Source organism: Nicotiana tabacum, chromosome 5 (genome assembly GCF_000715075.1).
Source record: "Nicotiana tabacum cultivar K326 chromosome 5, ASM71507v2, whole genome shotgun sequence".
Taxonomy (NCBI): Eukaryota; Viridiplantae; Streptophyta; class Magnoliopsida; order Solanales; family Solanaceae; genus Nicotiana; species Nicotiana tabacum.
Genome location: NC_134084.1, coordinates 135911519 through 135928088, shown reverse-complemented (window position 1 = coordinate 135928088; position 16570 = coordinate 135911519). Strand labels below are relative to the sequence as shown.

General features: G+C 40.3%; 1 protein-coding gene across 1 annotated transcript; it reads left to right on the top strand.

Moving 5' to 3' along the window:
• The first annotated feature begins 554 nt into the window (after positions 1-554).
• Positions 555-998, top strand: LOC107779335 (uncharacterized). The gene has a single exon (XM_016599738.2). The coding sequence runs from the start codon at positions 555-557 to the stop codon at positions 996-998; it is 444 nt and encodes a 147-aa protein (XP_016455224.2).
• Positions 999-16570: the final 15572 nt, after the last annotated feature.

The window sequence follows — 16570 nt, the reverse complement described above, 5'->3', positions numbered from 1 at the left end:
ACTTGGCCAGATTTCACAGTCTTTGAATACTTGCCCTAAGAGGGCTCTACCTAGTAATACGTTAGTAAAGGCGAAGGGTGGGAACAACACCGGGCATGCAATGTCGGTGATTACTAGAACGGGTCGATGTGGTGATGTGAATACCTCCAAGCAAAAGGAAATTGTGAGTGATGAGATTCAATTACAAGATTATAATGTTCTTTTAGTTGATGAGCAAGTGAGAAAAGAGAATGTGAATGCGGATATGAGGATTGATGTTCATGATGATGTGGTGGAGACCCAAGATGACGTGAACCCGTATAGGGAACACATAATAGACATATTAAAAATGGTAGTGCCCAAGGCTAAGGCTACCTTGACAAGGCCTCCTCCACATTACCCCCAACGGCATGCAAAACAAAAGAATGAGAACCAATTAGAAAATTTATTGACATGATGAAGAGCTTATCAATTAATGTCCCTTTGGTGGAAGCTCTTGAGCAAATGCTGGGTTACGCCAAGTTCATGAAAGACTTGGTGACTAAATGAGATCCATGGATTGTGAGACCACCAAAATGACTCATCAGATAAGTGCAATTGTGCACTCGATGGCTCCAAAGCTTGAAGATCCCGGCACTTTCACCATCCTGTGTATCATTGGGAGCGCGGATTTTGCAAAGGCATTGTGCTATTTGGGTGCAATTATCAATTTGATGTCTTACTTCGTGTTCAAAACTTTGGGTATATGTCAATCGAGGGCTACTTCAATGAGGTTGCAAATGGCGGATAGAACAATGAAAAGGCCGCTTGGTATTATAGATGATGTTATTATTCAGGTGGACAAGTTCATTTTTCTTGCTGACTTTGTGATCATGGACTGCAAGGTTAATTATGAGGTTTCAATCATATTGGGAAGACCTTTCTTTGCAACTAGGAAGGCCTTAGTTGATGTGGAAGCCGGGGAGCACACCTTCTGGGTGGTGATGAAAAAGTGGTCTTTTATGTGTCCAAATCAATGAAGCAGCCAAATAGTACTGAAGTGTGCTCTTTCGTGGAACTTTTCATGGAAGTGATAGTTGATGATACTAGTGCATGATCAATGTGGAGGATCCTCTAGAAGTGGTGTTGTTGAAGCTTGATGTAAATGAAGATGATGGTCGGGTGGAGTGTGTCAATGCTTTGCATGGAATGGGCTCTTACTCTTATGAGCCTTGAAAGTTCTCTTTGGATATTGAGAATAGAAAGAATCCACCAACAAATCCCTCAATCGAGGAACCTCCCATGTTGGATTTGAAGCATTTGCCTCCATTCCTCAGGTATAAATTCTTAGGCCCTAGTTCAACTTTGCCAGTTATTCTTTCCTCTTGTCTTACTAACATGCAGGTAGATGCCACATTGGCGGTGCTCCAAAAATGGAAGAAGGCAATTGGATGGACTCTAGGTGATATCCGGGGGATAAGCCCCGCCTTTTGAATGCACAAGATTATTCTTGGGGATGATGCTAAGCCCTATGTGGAATATCAAAGGAGGTTGAATGGACCTATGCAAGAGGTTGTGAAAAAGGAGGCGATTAAGTGGTTGGAATCAAGGATTGTGTACCCCATCTCAGATAGTTCTTGGACTTCGCCAGTGCAATGTGTGCCGAAGAAGGGTGGTATGACTGTGGTTACCAATATACAAAATGAGTTGATTCCTACCAAGACTATCACCAGATGGAGGGTGTGCATAGATTACCACAAGCTGAATAAGGTGACCCGCAAGGATCACTTTCCCTTGTCCTTTCTTGACCAGATGCTAGATAGACTTGTTGGGCATGCCTTCTACTGTTTTTTGGATGTGTACTCATGTTACAACCAGAAATTGATTGCCCCGGAAGATCAGGAGAAAACCACCTTCACATATCTGTATTGCACTTTTGCCTTTTTTAGGATGCCATTTGGGTTGTGTAATGCACGGGCTACATTCCATCTGTATGATGGCCATATTTACCGACATAGTGGAGGACATTTTGGAGGTGTTCATGGATGACTTTAGTGTTGTGGGTGACTTGGTTGATGAATGTTTGAATAATCTTGACAAGGTGTTGGCCTGGTATGAAGAAACCAATCTTGTGCTTAATTTGAAAAAATGCCACTTTATGGTCGATGAGGGCATTATCATCGGCCATAAGATCTCAAAACACGTCATAGATATGGACAAGGCTAAAATTGAAGTGATATCAAAGCTTCCTCCGCCTACTTCAGTCAAGTGGGTTAGGAGTTTTCTTGGGCATGCGAGATTCTACCAAAGTTTCATCAAAGACTTTTCTAAGGTAGTGAATCCTTTGTGAAAGTTATTGTAAAAGGATGCCAAGTTTGTGTTCAATGAAGAATGTATGAAAGCGTTTGAACTCCTCAAGTACAAATTGACAACCACTCCCATTATTACCGCACCCAATTGGAGCTTACCTTTTGAGATCATGTGTGATGCAAGCGATATTGTTGTAGGAGCAGTCTTCGGTCAAAGAGTAAACAAGATGTTTCACCTAGTGTATTATTCAAGCAAAATAATGAATGATGCTCAAGTGAATTACACAGTGACGGAAAAAGAGTTGTTAGCAATTGTGTTCGCAATGGAGAAGTTTAGACCATATCTCATGGGTGCCAAGGTGATAGTTCTTACCAACCATGCAGCACTTCGCTACTTGATGATGAGGAAGGACTCCAAAGCTCGGTTGATGAGATGGGTCTTATTGCTTCAAGAGTTTGATATTGAGATTGTGGATCGAAAAGGGTGTGGAAACTAAGTTGTGAACCACTTTTCCCGCTTGGAGGAGGAGGGGAGGCCCCGTGATTGCCTCGAAATTAATGATTCTTTCCCTGATAAGCAACTCCTCTCTGTGTCTGTGAATAGCATGCCTTAGTTTGCAGATGTTGCCAATTTCCTTGTAACCATTTTTGTTCCATAAGAGATCTCTTCTAACCAAAAGAAGAAGCATAAACGGGATAGCTTGGACTACTACTGGGATGAGCCTTACTTGTTCAAAATAAGCAATGATGGTATGATCTGGAGATGTGTTCTGGAGGAGGAGCAAATGAGTATTTTGAATGCTTGTCATTCCTCTCCCTATGGTGGCTATCTTGGTGGGGCGAGGACAACTTCAAAAGTGCTTAGTTGTTGTTTTTATTGGCCTACATTGTACAAGGATGCAAGTGAACTTGTGAAGAAATGTGATGAATGTAAAAGAGCGGGTGGAATTTCAAAGAAGGGTGAGATGCCTCTCACCACCATTCTTGAGGTTGACATATTCGATGTGTGGGGCATTGATTTCATGGTCTGTTTGTAAGTTCTTGTGGCAACACATACATTCTTGTGGCCATTGATTATGTTTCAAAGTTGGTTGAGGCCGTGGATTTACCCAAAAATGAGGCCGGAGTGTTGAGGCGTTTCTCAAGAAGAGTATCTTTACTCAGTTTGGCACTCCTAGAGCAATCATTAGTGATGGAGAGTTTCATTTTTGCAATAAGGTATTTGACACTTTTCTTGCAAAGTATGGTGTCAATTACAAGGTTTCTACCCCTTACCATCCTCAAGCTAGTGGGCAAGTTGAGGTCTCCAATAGGGAGATCAAGAGTATATTGTCAAAGATGGTTAATGCAAATAGAACGGATTCGTCAAAGAAATTTGATGATGCTTTGTGGGCTTACAAGACTCCGATTGGTATGTCTCCGTACCGGTTGGTGTTTGGGAAAGCATGACGTCTACTGATTGAGTTAGAGCACAAGGCCATGTGGGTTTTGAGGAAGTTAAATCATGAATGGGATGTGGCAACAAATCTTCGGGTGGAGCAGCTTAATGAGCTTGATGAGTTCCAGTTTCATGCCTACTCCAGTTCGTCCTTGTATAAGGACAAGATAAAGTACCTTCATGACAAGTATGCTTGTGGCAAGGAGTTCAAAGTGGGTGATTTGGTTCTTTTGTTCTACTCTAATTACGACTGTTTTTGGTAAAGCTTAAGTCAAAATGGAGTGGACCTTTTGAGGTGCTGCTTGCGACTCCGTTTGGTTCTCTTGATTTGAAAAATAAAAATTGTGAGATCTTCAGAGTTAATGGACACAGAGTCAAGCACTATCTTGGTAAATTTGATGATAGTCACGTGGTGGCAATGATCCATCTCAAGTGATTAATGGTAACCTGCATCGTGCTGTGATATTAAATCAGGCGCTTCTTGGGAGGCTACCCATGTGTTTTTCTTCTTTCTTTTTTGATTTTCTTCTTAGTGTAGGATTTGTTTTTGGACTAACTGGTTGTGAGATATGTATAGGGATGTTTGATGTAGTGCAAGACTAAGCTGGAAAAATGGGTCACTCTCTAAAGTTTGGACCGCTGTCGCGCTCCATTTTTCGCAGTCGCGGTGGCCTTACCGTGGACGAGGAATTTGATTGCGGTTAACGGTGCTAAAAGGTCCAAATTGGGGGTTCTATGACATTTCAACCGGTGCCTCGGTACAGTTTTGGTGTTCAGTGGTGGCTTATAGCTGTCGCGAAGCATTTTTTGCGGTCCGCGGTGGTCTCAACACTGCAACCCTTCTAAATTCACAACCGCGGTCTGCAGTGATTTACCGCGGCTGCGGTAGGTAAGACTGTGTGGCCCTAGGTAATTTCAATAAATAGGAGGTCATTAAGCCTTTTACACTTTTCGATCAGTTTACTCTCAAACAACATAGAACATTGTTCACCCATGCCCTAATTTTTCACAAACACAAGAGCTGAATTTCATTTGTCTCACATTTCACATCTGGTAATTCCAATCAATCCTTAGTCTTTAATTTTATTCTTATTTTCTTTTAAATTGATAGTTCTTACTTCTTCTTCTTCCTTTTTCTTTTAATTTTGACTTAGGGTTCCATATTGTCAATTAGATTAGGTTTCAATTAGTTAGAAATGGTTATTAACTACTTAGTGGGATTGATAATGTGTTGTTGATGCTAAAATGCATGAAAACTATAAACCCTAGGTCCGCTGAGCCATAATTTGACTACCGCGCCCGCGGTTGATTTTCCGTGGTCCACGGTCATTTGTTTGATATTGGAATGATAAGTCCTGATAACCGCGATCAGTGGTGGCAACTTCCTCTGACAGTGGTGCCTCTCCACGGCCATGATGGGTTTTCCGCGGTCCGCGATGATTTCAGAGAGTTACACTAGAGGGTTTGCAGTCGTGGTTGATTTTTCGCCGTCCTTACCATGGCCGCGCTCCTTTTTCTGCAGTTCGTGGTGCTATTGAATCAGAGAGTGGGTAGTTTGAGTCCCACACCTTTGCGGCCGCGATGCATTTTCCGCGGTCCGTAGTGTATCCTTTGCGACCGTAATCCCTTTTTCGCGATCCGCAGTTTGCTGTTTTGTTCTTGCACTGACAATTTCTTTTTCGCACTGCTTCTTCTAGTATTTGCACTAACAATTTTCAATTGATTGTACTTGCAGACAATGGTTAAATCTAGAGGAGGCGGTGGTGATAAACAAAAGGGTAGAGCAGAGCCCTCCCGGGGTAAAGGATGAGGAAAAATAAAGTTGACCCTAGCAGTTCGGAAAGCAATTGGGAGATGAGAAAGAACAACAACGCTGCAGATAGAGCTACTTTCCATTTAGAGGGAAATGAGTATGTGCCCTCCCGTGAGGCATTAGATTCTGATTCAGTGCTAGAGTATGTACCTGACTTCCCGGAGAGACATAGGTTGAGAGATGTACCTACACCTCTAGACTCTCCTACTGCTCGTGCTTCAGTTCATATTTCTTCTGAGTCGTCTGAGGGCTTAGCAGAGAGTAGTGATAGTTCAGCTTCAATCTTACCTACACCTTCGTCACCTGGACAGGATGTAGATATTGGGGTACTGGATGAAGAGGGAGGGGGTGTGACCCAAACCGGGGGTGTGGAAAGAACTAGAAACCCCGAGGTGTGGCAAAAGTGGTTCGTTTGTGAGCTGGCCTATCACAAGTTCTGGGAGTGGTAGCCTCTAAGGTCATTTATTCATGAGCGCCAGTTCGTAGAGAGGGATCTCCTGCCTCACAACCCCAATGTGAAACAGCACTTCAATGAACAAGTAGGGTAGGATTATTTTACTAGCATGGTGTTAGATGCAAATGAGCACTTAGTCAAGGAGTTCTACGCCAACACCTCCCACATCAAGAAGGATACAAATGTGACTAAGATGCGGAACTTGAATGTGAAGTTTGACGGGAAGACAATCAATGAATACCTGGGCTTCAATGACAAAAGTTGAAACATTGTACTTGGAGAATGTGGCGCTTGATGAGGCATCCCACCCGTGGTTGGCATCATACCTGGCTATCCCGGACACCACCCCAGCATGGTTGACAACAGGGATTCCTATCTTGAGGAAAACCCTAAACTTTGAAGTGAAGGGGTAGGAGACTTTTGTATGCATCAGGCTAAACCCCACTACCCATAAAAACACCATGCCAGTCTCCCGGGCGATATTAGTGGTGGTTATTATGGCGGGGTTCCCGATCAATGTTAGGAATCTCATGTCTAGGGTGATCACCAGGGTGGTCAATGAGTGTGATAGATCATACCCCTTCCCGAACTTCATTACAATTTATTTGGAAGATCAAGAGCTGGAGAAAAGAAACTTTGACGTGAAGGTGAAACCCAAGATGCCCTTTTCATGGTACAGCCTCAAGGGTCCAGACAACCCCAAAGCCAAGGAATCCAAGGGCAAAGCCATTACTTCTACTGGCCAATCTGAAGAGCTAGTAGTGGTAAACTACTTCTCAGCCTTCCACTGTCGTACCAGATCCTGCCTCCGGGCTATCTACCTCCTTGCCTCCAGATATTCTATCCTCCTCAGCATACCCATTGACTGCCCACATATTGAGCCAAACACTCTCCAGTATCAACAACTGGATGCAGGCAATAACTTTTAAGTTGTCTGTGCTAACTAGTTTAGTGGCAGCCCAGTTAGTACCCCTACAGCCATAAGTGTCTACTTCGGTAGAGGAGTCTCTCAAGGAGCTTCTAGAAAACCAGACGAAGCTCCTATAGAACCAAAAGCTTATAATGGAGGCCCTATCAAATCAAGGAAAATCACTTCAGGAGCTGAGCAAGAACACAAAGAAGCTAAAGAAGACTCGGGCCCTGAAAGAGTCGGTTAAGGAATTGAGGGGTGAAGGGGAGAAGATGAAGGCAGCTGACCACTTGCCTTTGGAGCTACTATTGCATGATTAGCCTCCAGTAGCTCAGACAGAGCAGGTTCCAGAGCAGGGGATTGAGAGAGCCCCAAAGAGGAGGAAAGTGATGCCCCAGGTGGATGATGTAGAGATTGAGCTTGAGGAGACGGAGGGTGTTGCTTCTGACCAGCCACAGGCCCCAGAGACATATGATCCAGGTGCCCAGCCACAGGACCCCATCCAGTCATAGGACCCCATGCTACCATAGGACCCCATGCAGACGGAGGATCTATAGGGAGTTTTCTTCACTCTCTATCTTTCTTTTTGAGCATATTTTTGGTTAGTTAGCAATAAGGACAATGCTAGCTTTCATTTGAGGGGGTAGCCCTTCTTTAATACTTTGATGATTTGGTTTGTAATTATGACACTATTTTCTTTCTTTCTGCTTATTTTCATTTTTGATATGTATATAACTTTACCTTTTATTTCACTTTTTGTTATTTTTTGATCTTGGTATGTATATAAAGTTACTCTCTCTCCCATGTATATATTCATTCCCTCTTATGTATATTCATCTAAACCCTATTGTACATATTCAGTTTACTTTTCGCATTTTATTTTATAGTTTCTTTTGCAACTTTCCTTAATAGTATAGCTTCTTATTTCATTTAATAGCTTCTTTTACAGTTCGTAGCTTCTTATTTTAAAATTTTATGTGATCAATAAACCTTTGGTTTTCTTAAGGCCACGGTTCTCTCCAAAGGTGGAGTTTGTGTGAACCGGGTGGCTCTTCTTGATGATGGATGGCATGACAACCTTCTTAAAGATTTGAGTCTATTTTCTTTTCATTTTTTGTTTAAATAGTAGTTAGTGAGAAACGGTGCCTCAAGTAAAGATTCACTTGGGTCTAACACATTTACCTTTTATCTTATGGTTAAAAACAAATTGGTGTGTATAGGATGGTGATAGTTGTGACCATGAGACACTTGTGTTGGCTAAACAATCATCGAGTGGTTTCTCAGAACCATTTGTATTGCTCAAATCGTAGCTAAGTCTTTTGTGGGTTCCCGACTCTATTTCTTTAGCAATCCTATAGCTTGTATGGTGAGGTATTGATTTGCAAGCAAGTCCCGTGCCAAAGTGATAAAAGGTACAAAATAAAGAAAAGGAAAGGCAAAAAGAAAAAGAAAGAAAAGCCAAAAAGTAAAAAAGAAAGTGAACAATGTAAAGGAAATGAAGGGATTCAATAAAAGCAAAAGATGAAAGGCATGTATATATTAGAAGAAGAAAAAGGATTGAAATGAACAACAAAGCGTGATAGTATGTCTCTCTAACCCATGAAGAAGAAGTTAATGACTAAAAGAATCAAGAAAATGTGTGCCAAAATGAAGCAAATGAAGTGTTTAAGGGAAGATGAAACCTTCTTAGACCAATATATACTACCCTGAACCAAAAGCCTTCATTACATTCCCAAAAAGGACATATATGATCTTGAGTTGAGTGAGCTTACATTAGTGGTGACTGACATAAGTGGCAAACTTATGGTACTTAGAGCCGGACAGGTGACCTTCCTTTGAGAGAGTTGAGTGTGTTTTCTATAATCCTCGTTTTGAGTGCTACAATCTAAAAGTGAGGTTTGCTTGTGGAGAGTTAAGTATAAGTTTGGGTTCCACAGCGACCAATGTAATAGAAAGAGTTTTCTTGATGAGTTGAGTCAACTCTTGATGCTTTTGTATTGTTGCTAATGCATTTTGTATAGCCATGGTGCTAAAAGGTTTTGTATTGTTGATAATGCATTTGAGTTGAGGGTAATTGTTAGTCCCAATTGATTGGAAGTGCAATCAAGAGCACTACACATTGCTAGATTAGGTAGGAATCGAACTCCAAACTTTATATTAGCTCCATGTGGATTCGATCCCGACCTTCTCGGGTAAAAGCTGCATCGATCGCTCTTGCCACTCTATAGTGGAGTAGGGTTGGACCCGATCACTAGGTAAGCCTAACACTTACTGAATTAATGGAAAACTCAACCAAAAACTATTAAACATGAACATAAATTTTCTTTACAAAGCTCACAAGCCCAAAATCGATAGTACAAGTCATAAGCTCTACTGAGTTTGCTAGAAAATACCTAAATAAAACTGTTCGGAATAGAGTTAAATAGTACAAGTCTAATATTAGAAGGTGACTTTGAGGCATGCGAACGCGACAACAAGTTTACCTTGAGTCTCCACATCAAGCTTGACCAACTAGCTAATAATCAACAATATCTGAGGCACCTGGGTCTGCACAAGAAAATATGCAGAAGCGTAGTATAAGTACACCATAATGGTACCCTGTAAGTAGCAAGACTAACCTCGGTGGAGCAGAGATGAGAAAAGTCAAGACACCCACTGGACTAAAAAAAACTTAACAAGTTTAAATGTAGAACTAATAAGGAACAATATCAATATAAAACTAGGCATGATGACAATAATAATACAATGTTTGCAATAGGGACTAAAAGCAACAGTTAATAACGAGACATAACAGGTAATAACATTGTAGAGTAAGATGAACACAGTTCAATTCCAGTGAAACCAAATAAAGGAAAAAGTGAAAAATCAGTAGGGACAATTCTTTCTCACCAAGTTTATCCAAGAATTTTCACGTGGTACCAAACCTCATAATCACAAATCACGGGACCCAATTCATGAACCTTAATCACTTGGCATCTTGTGCCCATATTATAATTCATAACAGCATGGATGACTCACATGCCAAGGGAGTGACAATATCTAATATCTATGCGGACCTCTCACGTGCCAATAAGATAACTCTCATACATAAGGCAAGTACATGAGAGTACATGTAAATGGTCAAAACATCAGGATTCATCTTCTTAGACCGATTTGGATTGTTTATTTACGTGTATGCTTGTGCAAGTGTTCTACAATAATTCAAGTCAACAACTAAGAGCATAGACAACTAATGGCACATGAAAAATGATCACCACAAAATGTATAATGTAATAAAGATGGCAATAAAATTGAAACAACGAATTGTAAAACAAGATTATCTACGGAAAACTAAGCAAATAATGCAACGGGGAGGAAGACAATTAATAGTATGCAAGGGGAAAAACAATCAAACACAAGTACAAAAGAATTGGAAATTGCAACACGAGCCACTACCGAGGTACCACCTTGCCGTCTCAAATCATAAAATAAATCACAATCTTTCCTTATATCACCGCGGGAGCCTTTAAATTTAGTTTTGAAAATCATTTTCTGAAAGAGCATCTCGCGTTTTAGCACACCTTATCACACCGCATGGCTTCTATTAGTTCCATTACTAGCCACACGAATCAAGACTAACTTATCTCACCGCATGCATTTCAACACTCAGATCTTATATCATCGCATACATATCAATAGTAACAACAACATGGCAAAAACCTCGTGCAACCACCCAAATAATCCTCTCAACAATAACACGTGTGCCAAAGATAACAACTTAATAAAATGACTTTCACAATATGTGCCCATATTGAACATTTCCTCAAAATAGTTTCAATATCACAACCACACATAGCCTTCGGCTCAACAACACTAAATACAATAGCAAAAACAACAATAGCACGAGAATACGACTAGTAAATCAACTCAAGAACTTTAGAACACAAAGAAACGGTAGATCGAGCTCACAAAGGAAGACACAGCATGTAATAACAGTCTCAACAGGAATAGCTCAACAAGAAAAAGATAATGTATAGCAATGATCCCATAAAAGTATAATTCGATGATAAAAGAGATAACATGAATCAATGATTCCAAATAAGGATAAGTCAGCAATGAAAAGGGATAACAAAACTCCTTTTAAGGTTGAGAAATTATGGAAAAGATACAACAAATTCAATTAAGGATAAGTTGTCACGCCCCCTTTTTCCTCGCGGAGTCCGGGTTTTGACATTCATGGGGGAACAACTCGTTTCCTTTTGGGAATTGGGTATTTCAAGAGTCGCCACCTAACAGATTAAGGTGATGTTACGAACCATCCAGTCGTCTTAAGAATTAACACCCCGATCCCCTATTAACTATTTTTCCCAAGTTTATTACTACTAATTTGATTTGTCGGGATGTTCTATTTTGAGTTTCGGAGAATTTTGGGACACTTAGTCCCTAAATGAGAGCTTAAGTGTTGGAAAGTTATTCGTAGTCGGATAATTATAAAGACGGCCCCGGAATGGAAATTTGTTGGTTCCTTTAGCTCCATTAGGTGATTTTGGGGTTAGGAGCGTGTCCGGAACGTGTTTTGGAGGTTTGTAACTAATTTAGGCTTGAAATGCCAAAGATTTGAATTTTGGAAGTTTCTGGTTTAGTAGTGAGATTTCTATCTGAGGGTCGAATGGAATTCTGAGAGTTGTAGTAGCTTTTTCATGTCATTTGGGATGTGTGTGCAAAATTTCAGATCATTCGGACGGGGTTTGATAAACTTTTTGATCGAAAGTGTGTTTTATAGAGTTTTTGAAATTTTAGGCTTGAATTCGATGAAAAATGGGTGTTTGGGTGTTGTTTGTAGTGTTCCAAAGGTTGGAACAAGTTTGTATGATGTTTTAGGTTATGTTGGTGCATTTGGTTGAGGTCTTGGGAGCCTCGGGTGTGTTTCGGTTCCAAAAATGGGTGTATGGTTTCCTTCTTCGCGTTCGCGAGTAGGGTCTCACGTTCGCGTAGGGGAACTGGGGCTGGGGGGAGGATTATGCTTCGCGTTCATGAAGTCTATCCCGTGTTCGCAAAGGTTTGTGAAGTAGAGCAGTTGTTATGTATTTCGCGTTCACTATGATGTCCCGCGTTCGCGAAGGTAAGGGCACATTGGTCATCAAGATCGTGTTATGGTCCACGCGTTCACGTAAGGTCTGCCCATGTAAGCTACGTATTTGCGAAGTGTCCTCGAGTTTGCGAAAGAGGAATTTTATCTAGTAGGACTTTTGTGCATCGCTTTCGCGATAGTAGCCTCGTGTTCGCATAGAAGAACGCGCCTGGGAAGATATAAGATTTTAAAAATCGAGGGTTTAGCCATTTTTATCAAAACTTAAGCTTGGGAGCTCGGATTTGAGTGATATTTTGAGGAATTTTTAGAGATATTGATTGGGTAATGATTCTAAACTCCTTTTTGCTTGTAACCCACTAATCTAAGCATGCATTCCTCCTCTAATTTCGGATTTTGAATGAAAATTGGGTAAAACTTCATAGGCCGAATTATTGAGTTTTGGTTGGGTAACTGGCATCGGATTTGAATAATTTTAGTATGGTTGAACTCGTGAGAGTACAAGGATTTTGAAAATATAAATTTTACTCGATTCCGAGACGTGGGCCCGAGGGGCATTTTGGTCATTTTACATAATTTCGCATATTAGCTTAGAATTTTATTGTATTAGCTTCTTGAAGTGTTATTTACATTATGAAAAGGAATTGAATAGATTTGGGCCATTTGGAGTCGGATACTCGTGGCAAAAGAGTGGTTTCTAGTTGATTTTGAGTCGGTTCGAGGTAAGTGGCTTGTCTAACCTTGTGTGGGGGACCTTCCCCTTAGGATTTGCATATTTGGTGATTTAATTGCCTTGTGCGTGAGGTGACGAGTGTGTACTTGTGCAAATTATTGTAAATAAGGTTTTCTTAAAGTATTTATTAACATGTTCCCTTTCCTATTTTATTATACTTGCAAATTTAGCATGTTGTTAGTTAGAAAAGCGTTTAGTTGACTTAAATTGCCTACTTACTTAAATTTCCTTGAGTGCACTATGTGAAGCATGTCAGGCTAGAATTACTTGTTTTTCCTGGATATGAAACTTCATTTCTGAAATATTTTCTTGTTGTTGCTGCGTATTTACATTGGGATTACGGATGTGGGATTCCGATAGCTTCCCCCCCTCCCCTTTGTTTGTTTACCTTGGGACTACGGGTTAGATTCCCAGTAGATTCCCCTACACAGCTATATGGAACTACAGAAATGCACCCAGTAGATTACCTCAGTACTAGGTATTTACATTTGGGACTACAGATCGGGGTTCCGGTAGATCCCCGCGCATTGATGATTGGACTACGGGACGGTATCCCGGGAGATCCACTGGACAGTTGGTGAAAGGGACTACAGGATGGTATCTTGGGAGATCCTCGTTGTTGCGATTGGTATTGAGTTGTTCTTATTCTGTGTTACTCTTTTCTTTGTATATTTGATGTTGCCTTGTATAACCTGTCTTATTTCACTTATGTACTCATTTATATTGTCTATTTCATACTGTTAAAACTTTATATTATGTTTAACCTCATTAGGGCCCTGACCTTCCTCGTCACTACCCGACCGAGGTTAGGCTTGGCACTTACTAAGTACCGCACTGGTATACTCATGCCCTTTCTGCGCATATTTTTCATGTCCAGATCCAGGTATCTCTACCCAGGCGTATCACCTTTGAGGCGGAGAGATCTATTGGAGACGTCGAGGTACATCTGCTGCGTCCGCAGACCGAGGAGTCTCTATCTTATTCCATCTTTTAGTATTTAGCCTTCTTTCTTACTGTTGTTGTAGACATTCTGGAGTTAGAGCATTGTACTATGTTTCTTTCAGATTGTACTCCCGTGAGTTTTCGGGTTTTGGGATAGTATTGTAGGATTCTGTGATGTTGAGTTGTATATGTCGAGCGGCATTTTTATATACAGTTTTCTTCCAGTTGTTCAGTTTTGATTATTTATTTTTCGCATTGTTAGGCTTACTTAGTCGTAGAGACTAGGTGCCATCACGGAAGGTGAATTGGGGTCGTGACAGGTGCGTTAGGGAACCTAAAGCGATTAACTCATATAACTAGTTTGCATTACCAGAGATTAGGGTAAGGGCTCGAAATAATTGAGGGGAATGTGTTAGGCATCCCTCGCGGTCCACAAGGTGGGTCCCGGTCAAACTTAAACTATGTGATTTAGTTATTTTAACAAGTAAACAGTCTTAACACATATTTGCAAATAAAGGTAGTTTTCATAGCATAAATACATATATGATCAAGGAAATTTAGATAAAAGAGGTTTGGACAGCTTAAACACACATATATGTATAGAAAAAGGAAGTTTAGATAATTTACACACATATAGGAATTGGGAAAGAGAAGTCCTAAGTTGATTAGCCTACAGGATCAATCTGTGCAATGCCCGGTAATCCTCCTCAACTAAAGGGGCTATAGATGACATTAGCGCACAGGTCATCATATCCTTTTACTACCCATTACAACCTCCCCCTAATGGTTATATTAGCGAGTTTGATTAACGACCTCTAAGCATGTTGCTACTCTTCCCTTCCTTGTGGCCCTAGAGGAATTTAGGACCTCTAAATCTGGGAAGTTCTAGACAAACCTTAGGTATTTAAAAGGAAAAAATCTAGGCGAAAAACGAGTAACATGTAGGACAAGCAAATAGGGAAAAAGAAGTTAAAAGGCTCATGTTTACCTCCGCATGTGTGCAAATAAACAACACATCTAAAGCACAGATTTAGGTAATTTCTTGAAAGAATCCTATGACAGGATATCTAGGTGAACATTAATACACAGATCATGCAACGTTATTTTCAAAACTGAATGGCAGGGTCCAAATTAGTTTGCCTACTAATTTTAAACCTGTAAGACTTAAGAAGTTTATACACAATTGAAACGCAGTTTCTAGTTTTATATAAGGACATTAATCACCTAAGCCTTGCCTAGGAGTGGGGACAATACGTAATCACAATTACAGGAATTGTTTTAAATAGTTTGAGATTGCTCAACCTATGAGCATGCTGTATCTAGGTGATACAAATATAACAGGCAATTTTTCAATTTGTATTTAGACACATAATGCCTATATGTGAGTCTGCCTTAAACCTTTTCATGGACAACTATTGATTTAATCGAAATAGACATGGTTCAAACATATGCAAACAGAGTTCCTAAGAACATGGTATCTAATTCATACAAGAATGACAGCTTTATTAAGATTATTTGATAGCAGAATGTTTATGTGACAATACTTGTGAAAAACCAAGAACTGAGCATGCAACATGCCGAAGCAGTAAACGTGAAGACCCTAAAAGCAGGTTATCTAATGCACAAGTTCATTATGGTTTAAATGCATATAGACACAACAATCCTAGAACATGGCTTCTAATGCAGATTTGCAGGATATAAATCCTATAGCATGTTTTCTACCTAGTTTTTACGCATAGTGTCATACAACTACCCTCCTATTTCACTAGTTACCCCAATATCTGTTTAAAAATAATTATTACATACCAGAATTGAGTAAATTACATAAATACAATATAGATTAAACTATAGGGAGCCTGATGTAGGCCCAAAGAAAACTTGGGAGTACCAGGCCTTCAATAGTCTCAAATGCCAAAGGTTTCATTTCCAAATTTGTGTCTAGGTGTGTCACAATTTTCTAAGGACCTCAAGGATCCCGGGCAGTACTCATGTCGCGCCCCTTTTTTTCCTCCGTGGAGAAAGTCCGGGTTCCAACGTTGATGGGGGTAATAACTTGTTTCCTTTTGGGAATTGGGTATTTGGAGAGTCGCCACCTAACGGATTATGGTGTGTTACGGTATCTAGAGCGATTAACTCTTGGATTGGTTTGCATTACTAGAGATTTGGGGTAAGGGCTCGAAATAACCTTGAGGGAAAGGTGTTAGGCACCCCTCTCGGTCTACAATGGTGGGTCCCGAATGATCTTATACTTATGAACTAGTGCATTAACAAATAAATAGTTGAAACAAGTAATTGCAAATAAAGCATGTTAGACATTGTATGACTCAGATAATAAGACAAAAGATTTGAACAAGTTGTGTACATATAAAAAAAATAAAGTTTTAAACAAAAGAAATTTGGTAAATGAGGGGTCCTAGGTTGGTTAGCCTACAGGATCACCCCACGCAATGTCCGATAAACACTCCTCAATGAGGGGCTACACGTGATGTTAGCGTGTAGTCATCATATCCATATCTACCCTCCCCACTCCTTAGCATTATTAAAGCGAGTGTTGGTTAGCGATCTTTATTGCATGTTGTTACCCGTCCCTTCTTAATGGTCTTGGAAGAGGTTAAGACCTCTACCTACGGGCAGTTCTAGACAGACCCCTAAGGTTTAAAGGAGAAAATAATAAGGCAACAAAGAAGAATTCATAGGACTTTAACAAATAAAAGCATGAAATAGCAGATAAGAGGCTCAGGTTCTCCTCTACAGATAATGCATGTAAACAGCATGACTCAAACACAAACAAGGTAAGTATTATTAAACAGGATTCTAAGACATGATGTCTAAGTGAATATCAAAACACAGCAGACAAGCAGTTTATTTTATAAACTCAGAAGTAGGGGCCCCATCAATTTGCCTACTGATTTTAAGTTTGTTAAACATTAAGCAGCAAACACAAA

Excerpts from the sequence above, each read along its gene's own strand:
- LOC107779335 (XM_016599738.2), top strand. The coding sequence starts at position 555 with ATGACTCATCAGATAAGTGCAATTGTGCACTCGATGGCTCCAAAGCTT.